General features: G+C 39.2%; 1 protein-coding gene and 1 pseudogene across 1 annotated transcript; both read right to left on the bottom strand.

Moving 5' to 3' along the window:
* Positions 1 to 26,127, bottom strand: part of LOC147476417 (cinnamoyl-CoA reductase 1-like) — a 42,805-nt pseudogene that overhangs the window by 2,406 nt on the left and 14,272 nt on the right.
* On the bottom strand, positions 20,798 to 22,577 carry LOC147476418 (copper-transporting ATPase PAA2, chloroplastic-like). Its single transcript, XM_086583362.1, has 4 exons — positions 22,448 to 22,577; positions 21,834 to 21,927; positions 20,968 to 21,061; positions 20,798 to 20,866 (listed from the first exon to the last, which is right to left on the bottom strand). The coding sequence occupies exons 1-4, from the start codon at positions 22,575 to 22,577 to the stop codon at positions 20,798 to 20,800; spliced, it is 387 nt and encodes a 128-aa protein (XP_086439488.1).

Genomic DNA, 26,127 nt, shown 5'->3' with positions numbered 1-26,127 from the left:
ACCAAAACGCCCCTTTACATTGGCGCCGTCTGTGGTTTCGATTACTTGAGAAATCACCTTAACCCAACTCAAAAACCTACAATTCTCAAGCCCACAAAGCATGGTCAGCCTCGAAGCTCAAGTTCAAAACCTCGCAGACCAGCTGGGTTTAACAAACGAGAGCATTTCCTTGCTTGCTCAGGCAAGAAAATGCTGCTTTACGAGCACAAGTAGACGCTTACCAACAGCAGCCAGTCGGTAACGTTGCTGAGAACGACATCAACAAGGTTAATCAACAGATTAACGAATTATCACATAGGATAGGCCAGAGTGCAGTCAGAAAAGATGCGACCCAGATTGTTCAAAAGATGCTCAAGACATACCACGCGTCTCCGTTCAGTGCTGAGATTCTCAATAAACCCTCTCCTCAAGATTTTATCCAGCCACGTTTCCCAATGTATGATGGCAGCACATGCCCCGGTCAGCATGTGGCTCGATACATTCAAAGTATGGCCCTCTACAGTTCTCCTGAGTTTGATCATCTTCACTGTCCACTATTTCCAGCCAGTCTCAAGGATGGCGCACTTGATTGGTTCTTCTCTCTTGAACCTGATTCTATTAAAACTTTTGAACATCTTACTGATATGTTTGCTAGCCAATACGTGCATAACAGACGAAAGAAGGCGGATCTTGATTCGCTGTTCCAGCTCTTATTCAGGGAAGATGAAACCATTCGCCAATTCTTAGGACGGTTCAAGGTTGAACTGTTGTGTATGGAAAGCGGACTGAAAGAGTCTTTTGCCACACTGGCATATTCTCACGCCTGTCGAGTGCATAATACCGACCTTTCCAAATCACTGATGAAAGAGCGCCCAGAAACGCTGTTCGAACTGTATGCCCGGGTCGACAAGTATATCAAGTTGCAAGAAAGTTTGAAGTCCAGTGGTTAGCTGAGGTCCAGGAGGTGGCAGCGATCTCTGATCATACCCCACGTGCCAAAAAGCGATCCAGGTCGCTGGCACCAAAGGCAGGTACCCGGCAGGATAACAACAGAGAGTTCACTATCTTGACACGCTCCCCTAGTTACATACTGGACAAGATCCAGCACGCCTCATACTTCTGACCAAATGTGAGGCAGCCAATAGATCGACTTGACAAGCCCTACTGCGCATTCCACAAAGCAAAATGCCATGAAACCAATGCATGCTGGGGGCTTAAGCACTATCTCCAGGACCTCGTCGAAGCTAGTCATATTAAACAGTACACCAACATTCCTGACGGTGATTTGCGACATAAACTCATGGCTCGCCGAGTACGCAGTCGATCTCTACCTTGCCGTCACCACCAAGAGTTTCAAGCTCGCCCCACGATGAGGGCGTCCCAAAACCGTTCTGCGAACGGCGAACAACACTCCTCAGATCGTGACAATGCTAGAACCATTCACATGATTACCTTCCCCGATGATTCCGTCACCTCATCTAGAGAGAAAAGACGTCGTGTCGGCGCTCTTCAGGAAGTGTATCATTTTACTTCCCAGGCGACTGCGCTCCAAGCGGCTTTCAGTCGCCATTCAGCAGATATCATTTTCACAGAGTCCAACCTCAACAAGGTCTGCCTTCCTCACAACGACGCATTGGTCGTCCACGTCAAGATTAGCGACTGGATAGTAAAGCGCGTCCTGATCGACCCGGGTTAGTTCTTATAGATCTGATTGCTCCCCTTTATGGGTTTAATGGCTCCAGGGCCAACCCTATCGGTGATATCATCCTTCCAGTATCAGTAGGGTCTAAAGAGGACAAAGTCAGCTGCAATACACGCTTTAGCGTCCTGGACATCAAGTCGTCCTATAATGCCATACTAGGACAACGATGGATCCACCAAATGCAAGCTGTACCGTCAACATTGCATCAAGTTCTCCGTTTCCCAGGCCCCAGAGGAATGATAGAGCTGAGAAGCAATCAACTGGAAGCATATCATTGTAACCAAATCTTGTCAGCAGGTAGGATCGACAGTGGACCAATCCACACAAGCAATGAGCCCACCAGTTATACCATGGTCAAAGCCCTGCTTGCCAAGGTCAGAGCCCACGCATCAAAACAGCATGCTGGGGGCTCCAGTAAGAAGATGCAGTCGTCTGTTTCCACTCCAGAAGTTAGCCTAACCATTGTCGATCCATCAGGACGGATCCCAGACGTCGCGTCAGCTGTTGTCAATACAGCAATCACGACCCCAGAGGTCACCCCCACTGTTGTTGCCCCTCCCGTTAGCATCCCAACCGCCTCACCGCCATATGTCGCACAACAAATCTCAATTCCGCAGTCACTCCAGCCCCTTTTGTCATGATCATAGAGGCCATTCCAGCCCCTGTTCTTGTTACCACAGACACCGATCCAGCTCGGGCGACTACTTTCACTCTCCCTCAGATCACTAAAGTATCACCATATGAAGAAGCATCGCCGCCCAAGCCAACACCAACAGTCCTCAACTTTAGGTCGATGATGATCCCAAGTTTGTATATGTGAACTTAGGAACTTGTAATGATGAATAAAGATGTTTTCCCAAGTTTGTATAATGATCCCAGGGGCTAACCTTGAAACCCCATTGCTAGACCACTCAAGGCCCAACTTGTTTCAAAAGCTTTTAGGCCATGAATAAAGATGTTTTCGCGACTATCCAGTATATCAATTGTCGCGGTCCCTAAATAGATCCCAACGTAGCATGTCATAGATTAAATGTAAACCCCATTGCTAGATCAGTTCACCAACGACGACATCCTCCCGTTTGGCCTTAAGAACGCCCAAGAGAAAACATATTACCGAGCAAGGAATTTATTGTTACAACATCCCCCGTAACTGACATGTTCCAGGACATGTTAGGTGAGACCATGGAGGTTTACATCGACGACATGGTCGTCAAAAGCAAGAAAGCAGGCGACCACATCACTGACCTTGAGCAAGCGTTCTCCAGGTTGCACTGCACTCGAATGAAGTTGAACCCAGAGAAATGCCTCTTTGGAGCGTCCTCTGGTAAGTTTCTCGGATATCAGGTGTCACAACGAGGGATCGAAGCAAATCCAGACCAAATCCGAGCCTTCTTAGACATGCCTGATCCACAAACAAAGAAACAGATATAGAAGTTGTCAGGCATGGTCGCTGCACTCAACCGATTCATATCCAGGGCGTCAGATAAGTGTCGCCCGTTCCTACAACTCCTCAAAAAAGGCGAACCGTTCTCATGGAATGCTCAATGCCACCAAGCATTCGCCACTCTCAAAGAATACCTCACCACGCCTCCCGTCTTAGCCAAACCAATAAATGGAGAGACACTAGGGCTATATCTGGCAATATCAGACTTCGCCATTAGCTCAGTTCTCTTCAAAGAGGAGCACAACTCTGAAAAGCCGATCTACTTTACAAGTAAGACGCTCAAGCCAGCTGAAAGAAATTATTCTTTCCTTGAAAGAGCCGTACTTGCTTTGTTGTATTCGACCAGAAAATTCAGGCCGTACTTTCAAGCACATCCGATCAAAGTACTGACCGACCTCCCCTTGAAGAAGATGTTCCACAAAGAAAACAAGACTACTCGTATGGCAGTATGGGCCGAAGAGCTCGGCGAACACTACATGGAGTTTGTGCCTCGCACTTCTCAGAAAGGTCAAGTCGTCGCCAATTTCCTAGCAGATTTCCCTGTTGAAGACCCGCATTGGGAACCAGAAATGGAGCTCGCCGACGCAAAGGACCGTGACAAATCAATCTGGTCTCTCTTTGTAGATGGCTCTAGCAACCCTGGAGGGAGTGGCATCTGGGTCGTCTTAGTGTCACCCGATGGAACTATGATCGAAAAGTCCGTTCGACTCGACTTCGCATCTTCCAACAACGAAGCGGAGTACGAAGCGTTGATCATGGGACTTCGGATGGCGCTATAGCTAGGGGTTCTAGAACTTCAAGTCTTTAGTGACTCGCAACTGGTCGTTCGCCAGATTGCAAAAGAGTACACTACCCATGAAGGTAACCTTTCGAAATATCTTCAGGTCGTTCATTATTTATTGCCTTTTTTTAAGAAAGCTACCATACATCATTTTTTGCGTGATGAGAACCGCCATCACTACTAAAAAAATGACTTGTGATGACGGCTTTTAGCCGTCATAAAACAGGTTTAATGACATTTTTTCATTAAAAAAACCACCGTCATTATAGACCCGTCATAAAAGTTAACCAAAAGCGTCATAATTTTGATGACGGTTCTAGAGAAGCTGACATCAAAGCTCGAATTTAATATGACAAAAACTCATTTATAAACGTCATAACTGGATCCTTTTGCATGACATGTTTTACTTAACCGTCATAATTTATTAGAAAAAGTGTCAAAAAATAAACCTTCATTTTTTACTGTTTTTATTTAAGTGTCATCCTGATAAACAAAAGCGTCAAGAAATTAACACTAAAAACTGTCAAGAATTGGTATGCCACACGACAGTTCTTTGGAAGCTGTCATAACTCCTTTTTTTTTTTTTTCCGTAAATCTGAAAAAATCCTATAAACCAATACATTCCGACACCACCAATACATTCAGACACTTGACAGCTAGAGTCCATTACGGAAACAAGAATCATACTTTTATTACTAACATAAATCATTCCAAGAACTTGTTCATATTACATGATTTATTCACGGAGAAAAAAAATTAAATAACTTAAGCACTTGATTCAAAATCAAGTCTCATAATCCAACAATAATGTAATTTACATAACCCATCCAACAAATTGCTAATCAACCGATCCATCTCAAACAAACTTAATTGAGCTACCGTGTTATCTCACTTATAACCTAAAAAACAATATGAAAAAGAATGTGTTAGTTTGTTTAATAAATAAACTAAAAATATAATCATATAACAACTTTTACACAGTATTAAAAAAAATACACAAACAATGTGTTAGCACACTAAGTCAATAACTACTAAACGAAAGAGATACAATCAACTATAACAGAGAATCATATTGGTTAAGCCCCAAATAACGTACACCACTGTAGGATATATCTGATATGTACTAACTAGCCGAAGCACTAAAAGGTATAGGCGCTACCACTCGAAAAAGGGAACTCAATCGCTAAAGCAAAGAATATAGGCAAAACCCGGAGGATACTTAAACATGAACCTCATTCTCCTATCTTAGGCCTTTAGGTGGCATAAAAGCCTTGGAACGGCTGCCGCGCCTGATTCGACTCACCATTATTAGATTAGGCCTCTTTGTATGTGCATTACCCTACTTCCTTAATCCAAATAGCCATAGGAGAAGCTGAGCTAGCTAACCTAAGTCCGTAGCTAAAGTTCTCAAACAAGAGTTCCATTCCCTTACTTTTCATTATTGCGAGCAAATCCGTTACTAGTAGTTCGGGTTAGACCACTTGCTCTTGGAACAGTTAATCCGTGCCTTTCACTCATATCAACTACCTTAGGTGCTACCTCATTACCATTGGATGGTATACTCCAATCAAAGCCCTGGATCAACAAAGCCAACAACAGAGTAGGAACAACTTGAACAGACCAATGCCACTGGACACCCCCTTCTTCCGGATCCAAATGGCAAAATATTAAAATGTTGGCCTCTAACATCAACCATACTTGCATTTTCATTACACGGGCCTTGAGACATGAACCTTTCAGGTTGGAACTTAAGTGGGTTTTCCAAGTTTTAGGATCTCTACAAATAGACCAATTATTTATGAAAAGAATGGACTTTCTTTGGTATGTCATAGCCAAAGAACTTTGCAATCTTCGTTGATTCTCTTTCAAATATAGGAATTGGTGGGTGAAGTCTAAGTGTTTCTTTGAATATTGCTTAAAATAAGGTAAATTTGCAATATCGATTCCTTAACCAACTGTTTTTTGCCCACAACCGAATCTATCTCTTCTTTTGCTTTTTCCATAAGTGCGAGGGATTATTAACTAGTTCGACATTGCCCATTCCACAACAATCCCGGATGTATCGGTTGCGGTATGTAAGAAAGTCCTACAGAAAAAAAAACACATAAAACAAAGATTGAGTTAAGGGACCGTAAAGTAAATTGCAGTGTTAAAGGAGGTTACACACATTACTTTGACCAAACACTAACAAAGCCCATTATCAGTTGCATTTACCATACTTGTGATAACAAGTTGGACAATTTTACCTAGCGAAGCAACAAACAATATTGCTGCTAAAACAACTAAAATCTAGTAGATTAGTAATATACCATGTACAAGTGATTGATGTTGGAGTTATGGAGTGTGTATATTGGATTATTGGTACATGTTGAAGTGATTAATTATTATGAGAATGAGAATGCTTATGTAAAAAAAACAATGAAAATGAAGAAAGGTCGAGTAACTACGAACATGAACGCCTTAATATTAGCTCGGTCAATTTGATTTTCGAGCTCTCATCCTCCTCGATAGATCAAGTAACATGTCTAGAAAATCCTTGCTACTCTTCTCCACTTTCGTCCTTCTAACTTGTTCACGCTCCTTGATAATTTTTTCAAGTAAAGTATCAAATCTGAACTGAATATTCATGGCTCTCTTTTTAATTCCTTGCACATCAATATGTCGAAAAAACCAAATAAAATCGGATAAGTTAAACGTCGCAATGATCTCCGTGGCCTCTCGGACTACACTTCTAATCCCTTTGCCCCATTCATCCTCTCCGGAACACCTAAAGCCCAACATCATCCTAGAAATTATATTGTTCAAACTTTGGCAACTTCTTTTCAGGGATGCACGCACGGGGCGGTCATCTCGAGGAGTGTCTTGATTCGATCTCGGGCCATTCTGCGGAGGATGGTGAATCATCGAAATTACAAAGGGAACTTGGTTGGGAAACGCTTCGCCATGGTCTGATGGGCTGACGGAGTGCTCCCCTGCAAGCGTGATCGTATCTTTACGCTAAAGCACGATAAGCTCGGTAGAACTCTTCGACCGGTTTCATTAGCTCGACGCGTTTCTTGTAGTACATCTCGCCCCTTCGCAAAAAGAATCTGCATCTTCTTCAATGAGCTTGAACATTGTTTTGACCTTGGAATCCATATCATTACGGTGAACATCATTGATCGAAATCCATTACGTGCATCATTTATCGAAATCCATATCTATTACGTTGAACATTACTAACCCATTATAGTTTCAGATTGGATTAGTCTACGATATGCCTTTATGGTGCAACCGAGCAAGTATATAAAACCAAAATGTGTTTTTGAACCTTGATACAAAAGAATACAAATTTCCAAGAGGTACCAATTTCATGATAAAAATGACTTAAGAACACAACAACCGGTTTTGATGATGAGAGAAGCGATGGAAAGGACTGACAATGGATAAAGATAGACAAACTAATGCATTTGAAACCTCTGCGGCTAAACCTTTGTATCATATAATCCTTTAGCAAGGAAAAACCTCGCGACTTTCGCTCATTAGAAAAACGGACAAATGCACTTTTTTTTTTTATATATATGAACGTAACAAGGATCGAAACACGCAACATTCTCAAACGAAATGTAGCCAAACTGGTAATGGGAAAGCAATACACGTAAGATTTTCCTCAAGCCATTTTGAATTCTTTGGTATATGGCTGTCCCACCACCATGAATACTTGCGTCTTGAGTCAAGATATTGAAGGAGTGCGGTTGGCTCTGCACGTATTGAAGGAGCGGGCATCCATCCAATCTTCACTTATAGACATCAAATGGCCTTATTTCCGTTCGTTAACTACTTCTAACGAGCAAGTTAGTAGCCTACCTCGGCCGGATGTTGGGACAAACAAAGAATAACCGTGTTTATCCTTCTAATAAAAACTAAGCCTAATAACCTAAGAAACCGATTCACCCACTACTGCTACTACTAGTATAGAAGAAGATCTATTAACACGCACGGCTACCTATATAACAAGTTGCCTCTGACCTCTGTCTCACGACCGCAAATAGAACCTCAGAGCTTCATGCCCCGACCTAACCTCGACCGACCTACTACTCGCCTTTAGCTGCCTAGCTACTAATAACTTGGCGGTCCCCGCCAATATAGTAGAAAAAGAGTATAACTTGGCACACTTGTTAGCTACAGTTCCCATCTGTCTTGTAAAGAACTCGAACTCCCCGCAGTTACGGGACTAGCTCCCCTGCCTTGTAAAGAACTTGGCACACTTGTTAGCTACAGTTTCCTTTTTCATTAATGTAATCTTTTATCACTGATTTGCTCTTGTGGATTCAACTGATAGAAGCAGCAATATATTGCAAGAAGAAAAACTATGTGAGCATATACCTGTTCCTCACTGGGGCGGTAAATCCTAGAGCATTGGAGGTCATAAATCTATCAATGGGAAGACCAGTACCCGCCAGAGCACATGCACCTAGAGGGCAAAAGTTCAAGCGCCCCTCTGCACTGTAAGGCATCCAAAGATCACACTCAAGCTACAAAACATTTATATTACTAAAGTTAACTTCGTGGAAGCTAAATGAACAGAAAAGACAACATTTGACTCACCTGTAAAACATGGTAAACTACCCCACATTTTCCAAGCATTTTCAAAAACTGAATGTTGTAGGAAAAGGGCAGAGACAGATCTGAATGCAAGATCCATGCATTCATTTTCTTGTTAACTTTAGCAATGAGAAACACTCTCATCGATTAGGATGCACGACATTGTGGTGAGGCAAGCATCTGAAGCTATTGATTAAATTATTTACTACACTAGCGTTCTAGCTAAGCTATGTGGATTAGTTCCTTGTAAGCATTTCAAGTCTCAAGCAAACAAAATAATTGTTAATTGATAAAGACAACGATAAAGTCAACTGGTACCTTAAAAAGAATACAACAAACAAGGTACTTGAATCAAGATTTTAGTTTCAACTAGCGATGTATAGCTATCTTTTTGCTCTCGTCCTCCGAACGCACAAGTGGACCCATTTCACATTTTGTTTCAAAACAAGTGGAAAAGATGCTAAACTTCGTTTGTGAAGAGAGTCTCGAATGTTCTCCACCATTTGTTGTACCATGGTCATGTGACTGAAATCATAGAGCAAGACGCCAAACTTTTATGCAAAACAGGACGATATGTCAATATATATAGGAAATTCGACTCACCAATACCAACATTCACTGACAATGCCATGGAAGTGAAAACAAGTGGCAAGATACTAAGCTCAATTACAATAAGAGTTTGTGTGTAACTCTAGTCTGAGTGGGGGTGTTGTATCATTTAAACTAGTAAAAAGGCAACAAATGCCAAGAACTTCCGCGACATATTACAAACTATATTGATGCCCACACATTATATAATATATGCATGGCAAAGAAACCTCCCCTTACCTGCTCAACATAAGACAAGATTAGTGGCAAGAGAATCGGTTGGGCCCTTTGCATATGTGTATACCCAGGAACAATAAAGCCTTCATTTTTCTTAGCCAAATTAACAAGTGCGACCTGCAGATTACATAATATGAGTTTTTAATGAATGGCTTAGAAAAAAACTTATTTATTCTGAGTAAAAATGCAGGTCCTTTACAACCCAAAAAAAAACAGTACTACAACAGGAACCAAAGGAAGATAGGTTGGTTGGCATCTTGTTCTATGAGGTGGCATTGACTCGAGCACTATGTTGAAACACATTCTCTGCTTAATTCTGGGGAATGACCTAAAGTAAATATATGATTGATATCTTAATTCTGGAGTGAGACATACGTGCTAGTGTGTGTGTGTACGCGGGCAGAAAGAGCTCCAATTATATCCTCTGGATCCTTAACTCCATAAGGGAATGTATTATAGAAGACGTACAACGGAGATGTGCCCAAGTCTCCATAGACTACTCCGAGACTCTGGAACGTAAGTCATAAAAGCAATAACGATGAAAATGCCGCATACAAAAATTATCAATTGTACATATTCTCACTACTCAATCACACATTAATTGCATACTTCAAACAAACTCATAATCCATGATCCAACATATGATCCAATACTTCTTTGACAATGAAACAGTTTATAAGTACAAGCATGGGGTACAACTCAAGGTAACGCAAAATCTGATCATATAAATAACTTGAATAAAAATGAAAAAGTAATGTTGCATTATCTAACCTCTTCCCTGTTCAAATCTTTGACCCTCCCAGCTTCCTCCTCTTCCATATTAAACCAAATATAAGTACATAATTGTAATAGCTAGCTAGGCGTCTGTGTTGAAGGGCCAGTGGTGGATAGCTTCTGATTTTAGTGTGTTACTACTTATACTATTTCTACAGAGTTTGAAGGAAATCTCCAGCCATTGTAAATTTGTAGTACATTTGTTTTAGCAGTGCGACTTTCAGAAGTCTGAAGTGTTCTTTTAGCTAGAATTAGATCAAAGGAAGGAAATCATATTGTCATTGTTACGCACAATCAAAGACTATAGATATTTAATACTTGTGCGACACAAAACTGCCGAGAAGTCATCTTGATTCATGAACCGGAAGGTCTTCCCATGTTGTGTAAAAGTTGGAAGAAAACATTCTGAATTGCTTAATTTCCTACCATTTTATTATCCGACATTCTGAAATGAACACACCTAATTTATCACCACCACGAAACTTTAATCCTAGTTTCGCTTTGTGAACTTGTGTACATACAATATGATACAACCAACCAAGGCCCAAAAAAAAATAGGAGAAAAGAGTAAAGGATAATTCAATTCGAGAGTGTTACAGTAGATCTGAAATTCCAGTGAACTAGATACAAAATAATAGGGAGAATCACGTTTGGATAAGAGAACTCCCATTCAGTAAATTTGAAGAATTAAAATTGAAAACGTGCTTCTTCCAATTTTAAAATAAAACCCTATAAAAAAAATCGGTGCTTTAAATAAAATTTTTACTTTACTTACCTTGTTGAGGTGAGAGATAGAAGGAAAAAGAATAAAAAGGTAAGTGGCGGTGGGAGACGAAGCTAGGTGGTGGTGGGAAGGAGGGACCGGCCCGATTTTTTTTTTTTTTTAAGATTGGGGAAGGCAAAGTGTTGAGTGTTCCACGGTATTGTCAAGCCCTAACCCCACGGTCAAAACTCGTGATAAAGCTGTTTCCATAATTGAGGAGTCTATTGACGGTTCAATAATTAGTGAGGAGTATATTGATTTTGGTATTATTTCTTTTGGTTAAATTGTTAACGGTTTAATTGAAATCCAAAATGGACCAAAGCTAGTGCCCAAAAAATTGTAAGAAGGTTGACGGTTTATTCTATTTTAATTTGGCTGTTTTAAGAAATGTCATCATATTTTCTTGACACTTGTGTCATACACGACATAATATTGCAATATCCGTCATAAAATTATTATATTTTCTTGACGCTTGTGTCATACACGACATAATGTTGCAACAACCGTCATAAATTTATTATATTTTCTTGACGCTTGTGTCATACACGACATAATATTGTAACAGCCGTCATAAATTTATTATATTTTTTTGACGCTTGTGTCATACATGACATAATATTGCAATAGCCGTCATAAATTTATTATAATTTCGTGACGCTTGTGTCATACACGACATAATATTGCAATAGCCGTCATAAAAATATTACTAAAACACCTATCTTGACGGTTTTTCGCAAAACCGTCAAGATAGACGAAAAACAAGCGTCATAATATGTCATTTTTTTAGTAGTGCATGCAGACAGTTTAGCTTATTTAGCCACTCAAACACCGAGTTGTGTTCCAAGACAACTCCTCATTGAAATGGTCGACCGACCTGCGTACCAGGTCGAGCATGCCCTAGTTATAACCGATATGTTCCCCCTCTCTGAAGACCAGTTGAGCCAGACCTGGATGCAGCCCATCATGGACTACATCCACCATGGCGCGCTCCCTACAGAACGTGCCAAAGCTAGACAAGTCCCATATCAAGCACGTCGTTATTGCTTATTGCATAATAAGTTATTCAGGAAATCTGCTAGTGGACCACACTTGTGATGCATTACTCCAGAGCAGGGCCAAATGATATTTGTGGAAATCCATGAAGGAGAATGCGGAAACCATGCCGGAGGTTGCTCTTTAGCCCACAAGGCAATTTCTCAAGGATACTTTTGGCCCCGTATGCAGATCGATGCCAAAGCATACGTCCTCAAGTGCATAAAATGTCAAACATTCGGCCACAACATCATCCAGCCCGCTCGCGAGCTGATCAATATAACGAGCCCATGGCCATTTCACATGTGGGGTATGGACATTATGGGACCATTCATCCTACAGAAAAGCACTAGTTTTCGCTTCGTCTTAGCTGCAATAGACTATTTCACTAAGTGGGTCGAGGCCATTCCTTTAGCACATGTCAAAGAATCACATGTCAGAAACTTCATCTGGACTCACATTATCACCAGATTTGGTTTGCCACATACACTAGTAATGGACAATGGACCCCAATTCAAAGGCAGAACAGTTAAAGAATTTCTTGCCAAGTGGAAGATAGTTCATGCATTTTCTACTCCACAATACGCTCAGAGTAATGGTCAAGCATAAGCTAGCAACAAGGCCATCTTAGAAAATTTGAAGAAAAAGATTGAAAAGATAAAGAGCCAATGGCCGAACCAATTGGAGAACATCTTGTGGGCTCATCGCACCACAGCTCGGTCTAGTACAGGCGAATCTCCATTCTCCTTGTGTTATGGCACAGAAGCTGTCATTCCCACCGAGCTGACAGTCACTACGACTCGGTCCGAGCTTGTCGAGAGTCGCATCTTATTAGCAAACTCTGAAGAACTCCTACAATAAACGAGTGCATCCTCGATCCTTCTAACCTGGCGATCTAGTGCTAAAAAAGACGCAAGACGACTCCAAATTAGCCCCTACATGGGAAGGCCCATACATCGTAGAACATGTTGTAGGCAACGGAGCATACTGGATAAAAACTCAAGAAGGGAAATTGTTACCTCGTCCTTGGAATACTTATCTGCTGAAAAGATTTTATCAATAAAACCATTGTTGTTGTATATTCCGTTTTTCAAGAACTGTAATTTCAAGGTTGAATTTCTTATGTTCCCTAGTACAAGGTATTCCATTTACTTGCATCCAAAAGTCATACGGTTCAGACGTAAGCGACCCGGTATACTTACTTATCCATCCAACACGCTCCGCGAGCCATACGCTCTCATAAACATGAACGCTCTCCGTGAGCAGACAGCTCTCTGGAGCTTACAGGCTCTATAGCCTCTCTAATTCTTGTCACGTTGAGGACCTATATTTCTAGGACCGACTAATCGAGAACGCTCTCCGTGAGCAGACAGCTCTCTGGAGCTTACAGGCTCCATAGCCTCTCCAATTCTTGTCACGTCGAGGACCTATATTTCTATGATCGACTAAACGAGAACGCTCTCCATGAGCAGACAACTCTCTGGAGCTTACAGGCTCTATAGCCTCTCCAATTCTTGTCACATTGAGGACCTATATTTCTAGGATCGACTAAACGAGAACGCTCTCCGTGAGCAGACTGCTCTCTGGAGCTCACCGGCTCCACAGCCTCCCCGAACCTCGTTCGTCGATGATAAGAGCCCAAAACTGTAGTTTTAACCCCTTAATAATCATACTGTTAGACCAATTATGTGAATAATAAGTAAGAGTTAATACTGATTACGTGTTTTTATGCATTTCACGCTTCAAAGTCCATTATGTGCAGAAATGTGTCACTTTAGCGAGATAAAGGAGCAAAAGTCGCAGAACTTCCAATGCCATATCTTTGGACTCGGACCTCGGATTGAGGCCTACCTTATGTCAAAACGACCGCTCGGAAAGAGATTTGCAATGGTCCAAGCCTTGACCCAATCAGAGGAGCAGAAGTGGACGAAAAGTCTGTGGAAGCCAACTACACCAAGAGGCCTTTTGGATTTGAAGAATTGGGTTTTGGGCCTGATTCTCTGGCCCAAAATATGGCTCCAAGCCCATGCACGATTTTTGGATCTGAATGTATAAAAAAACAAAAGCTTAGCTCTTTGTGAATGGCAGTTAGGTTAGGTAGCTAGTTAGACCTAAAATAAGATAGATAATTATATATCTAGATTTAATTGTTTTAATTAAGTTTAGTTCCATTTAAATTATTGTATTAGATTAAACCTTTGAATCTTGTTCTTCATTTGATTAGATCAATAAAGTAGTATTTTTTATCAATTTCGATTTTGTCATTTCCATTTCTAGATCTAATTTCAATTCTTGTTCTTATTTCATTTTAGTCATTAATTTAGATTTCATTATTGTTTAATTAAGTAAATTTCAATGCTTTATATTATGTTTAGATTTAATTTAAATGGAAATGATTATGAATGATTCAAGGCTAAACCTCCATTAGAGGGGGTTGAGAAACCTTGATGAAAGCTTGATTCCAATTATCTGGAGATTGTCGTAATTTCCTTTCCACTCTAGAAACGCGTTTAGTTCACCATGAGAATGGGTTTAATCGTTCACATGCTAATTATTAATTGGTAGAAATGCCATGTGTAGTTAGGGATTAGGAAGAACCGATTGTTCTCACAGCGTGCGATTCAATTGGATTACTGACGACTTCGTCAGCTAGTGGATTAAGTTGAGTTAAGGTGGAATCAACCCCCTCTAACTCCTTATCATCGAATCAACGTAGCATTCCCTTAGTTGTTTGATAATCGACTAGTTGCATTTAGGTGGGTAGTTGCATCTTAGTCTAGTTGCCTTTTCAGAAATCTCTCATAGACTTGAAGAAGATACTCATACTTAGAAAACACAAAGATCGGAAGGACTAAGAGTGGAACGAATCACTCTACTCCACTATATCTCATAGGATTGAGAGTAGAAAACTTTTGATAAACTTATAGAAACAAAATAGTTGTTAGTTTACTTACGTTGTGAATTCATCGTTCATTTCGTAGGTAAACTACATCATTTCACGTTTATCAAATGGCGCCGCTGCCATCTTAGTTTCACTTTCGTATTGTTTTCATAGTGTTAGTACTGTTTTTAAAGTCCCATTTCACCCACCCACCCTTGTTTGATTCATACTGTGGTTGTCCATTTCAGAGTTGAAAAATTCGGGCAAAATTACAGATCGAAGGCCAAGGCTCTCCTTGAGCGACCGCCCTAACTTCTCGGACACCGAGCGACCAGCCTAAAAACACTGTAATTTGAAAATTACTTTCGAGCGACCACGCTTCTATGCTGAAGCGAAAGCCCATTTTTAAATTTTTCGGTTTCGGCGGTTTGATTCAACTTTGCTCTTTCATATTTTTCGGTGTTCTAACCTCTATATACACGAACAAGCGTAAACAAGACGCTATTCATAAGCGAAGCAAGGACGCATTCAGGTATTCCTTTCTTCCACACCTCGCATCTCCTGTTAGAGGTTTATACTAGTATATCCACTACACCATAATAGCCATTTTGTAACAGCTATATCCGTTACTTATATTTTTACTAACGCTTATATCTGTTAGCTCTGGGGTGTTACAGTCACTTAGGCTAAATTTAGTAACGGATATAACCGTTACTTAAAGTAATCTTAGTAACACTTATATCCGTTACTATAATTCTTTGTAACGGATAGCCAATTGTTAAATCTATTCATTTCTAACGGATGTAAGTGTTAGTAACGTTTTACTTTTTTAGTTACTTTTTTAGCGGGAAATCAATTTTTATATGTCACGGATATATCCGTTAGTAATAGATGTGCCACTTGCTATTAATATCGATTAGTGTAACGGATATATCCGTTAGTAATAGATGTGCAACTTACTATTTATATCGATATTTGTAACGGATATATCCGTTAGTAACATATGTGCCACTTGCTATTTATATCGATGTTTGTAACGAATATATCTGTTACTAAAGTTTTGTTAGTAAAAAAAAAATATATTTATTATATTTTGCATATCAAAATGTCTAAAAAAATTCACCTTGCACATCTAACTCTAGCACATATGAATATTCCATCTTATAGAGATATCACATTCCACAAACTTAATCAACATATAATAACAAAAAACAAAACCACTAATCAATTAAACATTAATTAGTATAAAAATATAGACACCAATCCAAATCAAACTTATATAGAAATGACTTCACCTAACCTAATTTTGGGATGTCTAATATGCCGTCATAGAATATCCCATTGTATTGGTCGTCACTGCTCGCCTGCTATTGCTCTCTCAAGTGTTCCCCCATCAGTTTCAGGCTTTCAGCGGTGCACATTTGCAATTCCCATAACTTCTCCCACGATATCACCACTTATTTGACAAAGCCTGGCAAGAACTGAAAAAAGTGAGAGAAACATTACAAAATTTCTTAAGAAACTTTTCATCGGGTTGTGAGAACTGAAGAAACTATGAGTAGGTTAGTGTGGTGGGCTAATGTCAGCTCTTGCAGTAGCACTTCCTCAGCTATTAGACCACTATTTGAATAAAGCTTATGGATAAGAACAACTAATTTCTATGGACGAAGGCATACTTTAAGCCCATACAAATCACTTCAAGCTGACCCACAATGGTTTTTGTGACTTTACTAGCTCTAGTAAAATGTTTTTTGACAAAGGCATTAGGATAGAATACTGGTTAAAAAATGTCATAGAAGTTAACTAAACGGATAGTATTAGACAAAGATAAACACCTGGAAGAGAAGAGACTGCTGCTTTGTCTCCAGATCAAATTGCTTAGTTACCCGGTAGCGCCGTCCGTCCAATTTTGACTGCAAGTGAAAGAAATAAGTCAAGATTATGTTAAGGATACAAATTAATAAAGGTTTATTCATGAACCACACAAGGGTTACAAGTAGACACCTACTTATGCCGACCAATTTTTTTTTGCCTTTGGGATTATGACCTATAATCTCATTATTGTCACCGAAAGCACGTTACTCTGATTTGAATGGTGCCTCGGTAGCTCCAATAATAGTCTTTGAAAGCAATATCTTGAAAAGACCACGCTGATGAGGTCATTTTTTATATAAAACGTGGCTCGGAAAGCAATAAGATACTCACGGTCCATCATAAACAACTTTCATCGATGCTATCTCACCGGGCCGGTGACGCGGCCCCCTCGGTGACTATTTAATCTAAGACATAGAAAATGCACTCACCTTTAAGATCCCCAAAGAAGAAGAAAACGACTCTGCAAACTATGGACAAACTTAAGGCAATCAACAGTCTTTGATGCTTTGCAGCCCAAGGCCTGCAAATCGCTTGAGAACATTTTAGAGATACGAAGCATTAAGAATTCTCGCGAAAAAAACTATCTATTAATAAAACATCAACTAGATATTAATGTATTGGTAGCGTTGATCACTTAGGCAAATTCATTTGAGAAATTATCACTGCCATGTGCACCTTATGCAAAGAATCACTAAATCTACTCATCGCTCACTATAGTTTACTAGATCTGATAGTATTCTTCTTCTATTTTAAGGATCTCTTTGTTTCTGCCAAAATTAATTAGATTGTGGTTTTTTTTGTATCCTCTCCTAATACCGAGATGGTAAAAGAATCGAATAATGAAACTTACGTCTATTGGCTCCAACTGCAGTAAATGTTCCAACATTGAGCATAGTGTATCATCAACATTCCATATCGATTTTGGCTTCATTAAAGAACTGTATCTATTAGGCAGCACCAAGCAGGTGAGCTGCCATCATCAAATTACAATGCATCAGAATCTAATCTATCTCGTCCTTGCTTTTCAGTGTGTGCATGTGTTGGTGGGGGGTGTAAATATCAGGCAGTCAGGATGCCCAATTAATAAATACAAGGGACACAAAACGGTAAGGAGAAAAACAACCATACAGGATCACCATGGTTCAAAGTTGCTATAGTCAGTGGTTAGAGAAATGAACCAACATTAGAGTTTGTTTCATAGTGTTAGAATCCTAGGGCACATTTGCGGAGGGCATCTAAGGGTCGGGCAGTTACGTTGCTTGTGGACGGTCCATTGGGGGTTCTGACTTCAGAGGCCTTTACCTGAACTTTTTAGGATGTTAGTAAACCCTCCTACTTTCTTATATATAGACGTGTGGGAGAAGGCCAAAACCAATTAAAGCCATGTAGTCTTTTCTCTCTCCTTCTCTTATTCAATAACTAAATATGACTTTACATTTAACCGATTTTTTAGGATTTTTTATTATGTAAACCCTTACTAGTTTCTTATATATAAATGTGTGAGAGAAGGTTAAAACCTATTAAAGCCATATATTCTTTTCTCTCTTCTTCTCCAAACTTTCTTCTTCTCTTATTCAATAACTAAAAAGAAAATTACTGATAACATTACCCATAGTTGAATATTTCCAAGATGTTAACAAGCAATACTTAATTTTTCCAGGCAAATTATGAAGTAATAATTTCGTGCTAAAAGATATGAAAAAAGTCACAAAGAAAAGAACTTACAGACAAGTTGTGAACGACAACTTTTTTCACATCCTGCATCTTTAATTCAGCACGGGAATAATTAGACAAATTGTTCCATCAAACTTTACTAGAGCTCGAAAAGAGGAGAGGAGAAACCCCTACTAAGGCTTAATACAGACTTGTAATGACTTTGTTAGATGCACCACACTACGGCTTTGTCGCCTCCATAAGCAAATAACCCGAAAACAAAAAATAAGGCAAAAACGAACCTGATTTTACCTCTTAAAATCATAAAAATCAGAAAAACATTTAGGACACGACAGAGCTAAATAATCTTGATGCTAGTCTCATCAGTCAAAAGTTTTAAAGATTACAATATGCAAAGGAAGAATATAAGGGGCAGAAACACATGATACCTAGGAGTCGGTCTTCCATCCGAACCCAGCTCCATCCATGTTGAAAACATGACCACCTCGATCTTTGGTTCAACATCATATTTATTGCCTGCAGATCATTATCACCCATAAACCAGTGTCGGACTTTGGTGGAACTTACAAATTCACTAAACGATAGATAACCGCATATATATTCACCTCGCGACAACATATCATCAAGCCAAGGGTATTCGTGGTAACAACTTCACTACACAAGAAAATTACTTCAGAAACAATAAATGATTGAAGAGGGTGAATCAAGAGATAAATATTTCCAATGGTTTTAACTTTTTACTACACTGTCATATTCCATGTCATGTTCCAATAATTTATTGGTTAGACATCACATATGATGATACAGTTACTTTGAGCATCACGAAAAGAAGACCAATAACTCAGAAAGAAATACATCCCAGAAGAAAATTCTCACAGAAACTCACATAAGATCTTCATCCAAGTTTTACGCCAATGGCCTCAGAAGTCATGCATTTGATCCTGCGTTATTGATCTGCATCCTTTCCCAAAGTGCAGTGAAAAATGGAAGTGAGGCAAAAAGTTGAGATCACAAAACACTGAGCCCCAATATGAAAGAACGATATAAGTTGAATAGACAACTTAATTGTCAGTTGAAAAAAGTTTTAACTTACAGCATTTAAATAGGACATAACCAAATGGACTATAATAAGTATGGTGCATAAGACTACAATACCCAAAAGACAAACGGATGAGACCTATATCCACAAGATAATTTCAACCATAAACCGCCTTTGTAATAATCGGACTTAAGCTTGTTTTTATCTAACCACATAATGACTTAAGTGTGATGCAGCCAATTTTAGTGAAATTTCAAATCGGTCGATGACTTTGAGTCTTCACTAGTTGGCTGCAAAACATTCACAAGATAGTCAAGTTCTTGATGTCTTTGTTTGAGGCTTCATTCTATAATGACTACCGTGAGCTGATTTGACAAATTATAACCGAGGCACAATTTTCATCTTCTATTAATCCCCCTCGGTGACCCTCCCACTCTCCCCACCCGCCCCAAACTAACTGGGACAAAGAAACAAACAAACAAACATATCAGTTCACTATGGTCGCAGCCTTATAACTAATAGCCGTAGTAGCGGGTAGAAAACAGTATTCATTTTATACTAATATCATCAGTAAGATAGGACTGTAGGAGAAAACAGTTCTAACTAACATACCCATATATCGATATGTTTGAGCTTGTCGTGTGCAAAAGCAACTAGTGCCTTCACATCCTTCCCTTCTTTAACATCACGTAGTACCCTACGATAAAAAATGGTACTCATGACAATAGCACAGGCCCAACTACATTAGAATGATAATATGAAACGAAAAAACAAAAAAAGAAAAAGCTAAGTACCCACACACGCTGCTCCCCGAACTCCTCTCTTAAGTTCTGAATTGCAGATTGCACCCGCTCAGCTGTAATATGGCAGGTGAATATGTGTAAGAACAGATAATGACTTTCAAAATTTGCACTTAACTCTAGCACTCTTTCCACGTGAGTCGGACTTAGCATCACCTTAAGCAATATGTCCAGGTTTAGAACCTAGAGTTAGATAATCGAGCACCATGGTATATTTCACCCAAAGATCCTACGAAAAACATCATTTTAAACCCAGATTCCACTTTATACTTGACTAACGTTTTGAACCTTTAATAAGTCGATAGCTCTAAAGCTTACGCAAGCATACCCAATTCTTTCGTTCAAATTGAAACCGCAAAGCCCTTTTCTTTATACACGGGAAGAGATTCTCCTGTAAGCATAGACTCATCAACAACACCTCCACCGCCATAACCTTTCCCCGAAATGGGTAGTCAAAAGACAGTTATAGTACACATAAGCAAGTCACCGGCCAACGAAGAAATGGTCGAGCTCATAGGAAATGTAAAAGCTTGCTTAAATGGCTCACATCTACAGGAATGGTTTCCCCGTAAAACTAAGACTGAATCTCCGACGCCAGCACATCATCGGAGGGAACTTCTATGCAGATTGAATCGGAACCGAGTCTACATGATCGCCAGATAGGTCACCTTCAACGAGGTAATCACTAATCGTGATTGAGAAGATACTAGTGACTGCAGAAAATTCAGAGTTAGTTCTCAAACTCGGACATAGAGAAATCTATATTTTTTATTAGAATGCTATTAATTAAAGTCTGAAAAATAGTTGCACTTACTAAGAGTTCATTCATGTCACTAGAAGCACTAAGTCTCGCTTTTTCTTCAAGAGAGCGTCCAAGAAGAACAAAACCAAGAAGCATGACCTGCATACTAAAAAACCACAGCTTATCTTGAGAACTATATTCAAGGGATACACTGTTCATCTTTTTCATACATAATATTGCCATGAGTAGTTGACAATTTGTCCATTTGGGAGCTGCAAAAAAAGTTTTTCCGGTCTCATTGTTTTGAACATATTTTGATATTGTTCGTGATATTCAACAAAACCTTTTCCCTATCAATATATTTTAGTGTAACTACTTCAAATCTAAGTCGCAGGCGAGATCAGACCTACAAGTTAAGTATATCGATTGGCAAGGATTAGCAAGGAGAACGTATTACAATGTAGTGAAATTAGCGATGAACGAAGTTCAATCGATTAATAATATGATGCATATTAGTAATGCACTCTTCCTATAGCATATCTTGAAGAACAAAACAATTGTCTCATCTACGATTGCCCGATCAAGAAAGCTTCTTATATCTAGATTTCTATAGGTGTTTTATATCACAAAGAGTGGACCATGGAAACTAAGGAAAAAAAAAACATGCCTCTAATACTTTCATACTTCTAAGGTTACTCTTGTTGATTAACTAAGATTGGGCATGCAAACAAGTACATGAGTACATTCAGAAACCAAATGAGTTTAAAAGATTAAGATTATAAAAAGTCACCGGTTCATCGAAGAATGATGCATCCCATCCAAGCCGGGGTTTAGCAATGACACCTACTAGGAGAGACAACTTATAAGAAACGGATAAACCAAATCACTCAAAAACTATTTATATAAGAAACGCTACTTTTCAAAGAACCTTACCGCACTTATAAGAAATGCAAAGAATAGATCCAAATCCCACAAGAGAGTTCATATTTGGTGAACCCTTGCCAAATGCTAACAGACCATCAAAAAGCAAGTCTGCGGCAAATGAAACCACCAAAAACTGTCAATGACTCAATCTAAGCACAAGCATTTTTCAAATTTCAGCACCTAAATCCAAATCTTGTTGAAAAACTGTAACTAGTAAATTAATTAGCACACCAAAACTAACCTCGGCCGGGCCCAACAGAGCTCCCAAAGCAAGACCACCTTTCACATAAAGAGTTATGCAATATATCGAAAAAAATGATCCTACACCAACAAATCAAATAAGCGGATTATCGTAACACATTTACAAAACCTACAATTCTTCCATATCAAAGATTGGATAACTAACCCGAAGTAATTAAAGATAAAAGTCGTGTTCTTTCCAATTAGTTCCATAACTTGTGATAAACATGATGTTATTACATATCAAGTACTTCAACAATTTTTTCTTCAAGATGCATCTTTTTCAACATTTAACATTTTGAGCTCGATGTGCATTAGATTAAATTCTTAGGCATTGTTTCATTTCAAGTACTACACTATAAACAGATAAAAAGTAAGAAATTCATACCGTGGGCAATATGAATACCAAGAGAATGCAAAATATGTGAACCATGAGAACCACAACACAAAGCAACCAAAGTCCAAGCAAACGCGAACCCGTTCCTACTCTTTACACTCAACAAAGATTTCTCCAACATTATGAACCTCGCATGCATCAAAAAATTACACATTTATTAGTGATATAAATGAAAATAAGAACTTCATATTAAAATAGCTAATAGAAAGAAGAAGAAGAAAATAAACAAAAACTATCTGATCTCCCAATTGTTAGGTAGAGGAAGAAGGGGGTGGATAATTGATTTTAAGGCTTCAGTTTGTAATGAGTGTGGATGCATATGGGCTTCCTTAGAGAGTAAATGATTGATTTCCTATTTAACCAAATAAAGTATGCCACGTTTGCAATTTGCAAACAAACATATTGCTTTTATAAATTCTGACTTAAGCTTGCATTAAGTTTAAATCGTCTGAACAATATCAAAGATACCAGCTAAGGCCCTAACTCAAAACTCTCGGGTCTCCAAGTAAAGGGGGAAGCAAACCATAACCAAACACAGGAGAACAAGGAGACCATCAATAAAACAAGACACTGGAGTTGCAGATGCTCGAAATCATCAATCACTATCGCATTATTTGCAAAGAAAGCGAGAACTATATAAATCTTAATCTCTACAACTATTTTTTCATCACCAAGAATGAAATAACGATGACAGAGAATGCCCTCTCAGATAGCGACCACGACCCTCACGAAAAAACAGATCCTAATGAAGTCCGTTCGTGTATGTGGCAAAGCGGAGCATTATGTGTTTACAGAGACAAATCCTATAATCACTGGAAATTGGGACTACATCCATAAGTTATACAAACAACCAAGAGTAGTAGAGAGAGAGAGAGACAAAAAACTAACCTTTTAAATCAAGAATCTATGAAGAGATTGACTTGGTTCGTCGAGAATGAGAAATCGTAGAAGATGCTTAATAGAAACTAGGGGTTCTTCGTGAGAGAGAGAGAGGTGGTTTTTTTTCCTCCCCGCATCTGAAAAAAAAGAGGCTAGATTATAATTCCTTTTCTAATTGTTAGCGAAAAAAATAAGAAAAAAAAGAAGGGGAAATGTGACCGCGTTACCAAATTTGTCTCCCAGGATATTTTTATTTATTTTTCAATTTATTATGCATATTTGTTTCCTTTTCTAACGGATATAAATGTTAGCATATCCCAAAATAACCGTAAAACATTATTAAATATTAATTCAAGATTTTAAGTAACACTTGTTGTAGTAAGTAACGGATATAATCATTCGTGCATCGATGCTGCTTATATCCGTTACCTATTGAAAATTTGCACTGTTACAAAATGGCTATTATGGTGTAGTGATCAGAATTGTTTGGAGTGTTGCATGTTTAGTTAAGCTCGACTTAGTCTTGCATGAGATTAAGGTCTGGTCGAACAAAAACACCTAACGTAAATACACAACAACAACAACAAACAAGTCTATCTAGTATACCACACACTACACCTCTAGCTACTATTTCACACACACCACCTGATATAATGGGGGAAGAAAGAGAGACTCCTCTCTCGGACTTCTACAAAGCCTTGAGCGATAGCCCCAAATCTTGCATCGTTCTAGCAGACCCAGCGGGGGATTTCAGAATCCCTCCAAATATTTTTAATTTGTTACCCGTTTTTCATGGTTTAGACCATGAAAAACCTTATCAGCACATGCGTAGGATTGAACAAGTCTTAACAACATTCCACCATCCTACGGTTGGTACGGAACAAATTAAATTAAGGGGTATTCCCTTTCACCTTAGCCGATAAGGCGGCGTCTTGTTTAACCCAAAGCCTAATTCAATGGACTCGTGGGCTAAACTTGTTCAGCTGTTTATGGAACATTTTTACCCACCCCTAAAGACGGATGAGATGCTTTCCAAGATTCATTTCTTTTGACAAAATCCTCATGAATCATTTTCATGAGGCTTGGAATCGTTTCACCGATCTGCTTATAGAGACCTAGCAAAAGACACGTTAGTTCGTGCCTTTTCAAAGGACTTCAACATCACCATAAAGAAGTCCTTGACATAATGAATGGGGTAGTTTCTTAAGTAAAGGAGCCTCGGAGGCTTATAAATTTTTAGAGGACCAAACTAAGCGAAATAATAATTGGGGGTAGTGATGATATCCCCGCCCGCCTAGTTCTACTAATACGCTTAAGGCTGCGGTATGTTTGAAATTAAACACGCGATTCGAGCTTAAAACTCTAATCGAATCACTCACTAAAAAGGTCGAGGCCATTTCTGTACAACAAAAGCCTATCCCCGTCATGAATGTAAATTCAAACCCATGTAGTTTCTGTTGGAGTCCTGAGCATCCCGACTCCCACTGTCCTATAGCCTATGAACAGGCTTGTTCCATTAATAGTGAACCTAACGCCCCTTGGAGACAAAATCCCAACTCCGGTTGGAGAAATAACCAACAAGTCACACCTCAAGGGTACAATAATCAATATGTTAGGCCAACGCACAGCTTTAACCAAGCTCCACTACGACAAGGACAGGGTCAGGGTAATTTTAATAATTATAACAACCAAGTGCAACCTCGACAAGGTCAAGCACAAGGTCAAGGTAATTATAATAATTATAATGCTAATAGAGGTATCGTTCCGATAAATAATAATTATCAGAATCCACCTATAAATAATTCACGTGAAATAGTTCCAGTCACACCACCCGTGACTACTACACCCACACAACCGGATCGCCTTGACACCTTCATACAAGTGAGCCAAAAACTTTTCCAAACCATGGCTCAATCTAACCAACAGCTTCTACAATCCGTTAATAATTTAACCCAACAATGACTCAAGATAAAGCCCAAACCAAAGGTGTGTTGCCAGTCACGCAATACCTAATCCTAAAACAACAAACACAGCCTTTGAGGTAACCCGATAATACTATTAATGAATATGAAAATGTAGGTGAGATAAATGCCATCACCACTCTCCATTCTCGCAGAGTGGTTGATAACAAGGTAACTATGCCTATAGTTACCCCCACCAAGAGCCCCTACACCTACTATTTTTTACTAGATACCGCAATAGAAACCTAAGAGCCTACCATCGTAGAGGTACCGTTACAACACAACCTAAGAAACAGAAAGCCACGGTTAAACATCCAGTGATACCATTGCTAAATATAGACGAAACCACCGCTTTCCACAAAAATTAGCCATGTTAACTAGGGATACAAATTACGAGGAGATTAGGGACATTTTCAAGAATCTAACTATAAACCTTCCCTTCCTCGCTATTAAAAAGCTACCACATCATGCTAAGTTTCTTAAGGAATTGTGTACTACTAGGCTAAGACAAATATACCAAAAGACGCTTTTTAACGTAACAATTCCCAACCTTATCGCACATAATGGAATTGTTAAGTACAAGGACCCCGGTCGCCCCATCAGACAATGCACCTTAGAGATTCCTATACGACGACCCGCGTTATTAGACACGGGGGCTAGTGTTAACTTACTCCCATTTTATTTGTATAGACAAATAGGTCTAGACAAGATGCAACCCACTAAAATGACGCGTTGCAATTAGCTGATCGGGTCTATTAAGTATCCTAAGGGTGTAGTCGAAAATGTGCCGTAAAAAGTTCAGATTTCTACTATCCGGCTGATTTTGTAGTC

The sequence above is a fragment of the Coptis chinensis genome, chromosome 9, assembly GCF_015680905.1.
Source record: "Coptis chinensis isolate HL-2020 chromosome 9, ASM1568090v1, whole genome shotgun sequence".
In the NCBI taxonomy this organism is placed as follows: domain Eukaryota; kingdom Viridiplantae; phylum Streptophyta; class Magnoliopsida; order Ranunculales; family Ranunculaceae; genus Coptis; species Coptis chinensis.
Note: the sequence above shows the minus strand (reverse complement) of the source record. Positions and strands in the feature narration are given on the sequence as shown.

Bases quoted from the DNA above. Each gene is read 5' to 3' on its own strand.
- LOC147476418 (XM_086583362.1), bottom strand. From the start codon at position 22,577: ATGTTGGAGAAATCTTTGTTGAGTGTAAAGAGTAGGAACGGGTTCGCG. The intron at 21,928-22,447 runs GTATGAATTTCT...CATTTGCCGCAG, and splicing joins TGGTATTCATATTGCCCACG to ACTTGCTTTTTGATGGTCTG. The intron at 21,062-21,833 runs GTGCGGTAAGGT...GTGGTTTTTTAG, and splicing joins ATTCTTTGCATTTCTTATAA to TATGCAGGTCATGCTTCTTG.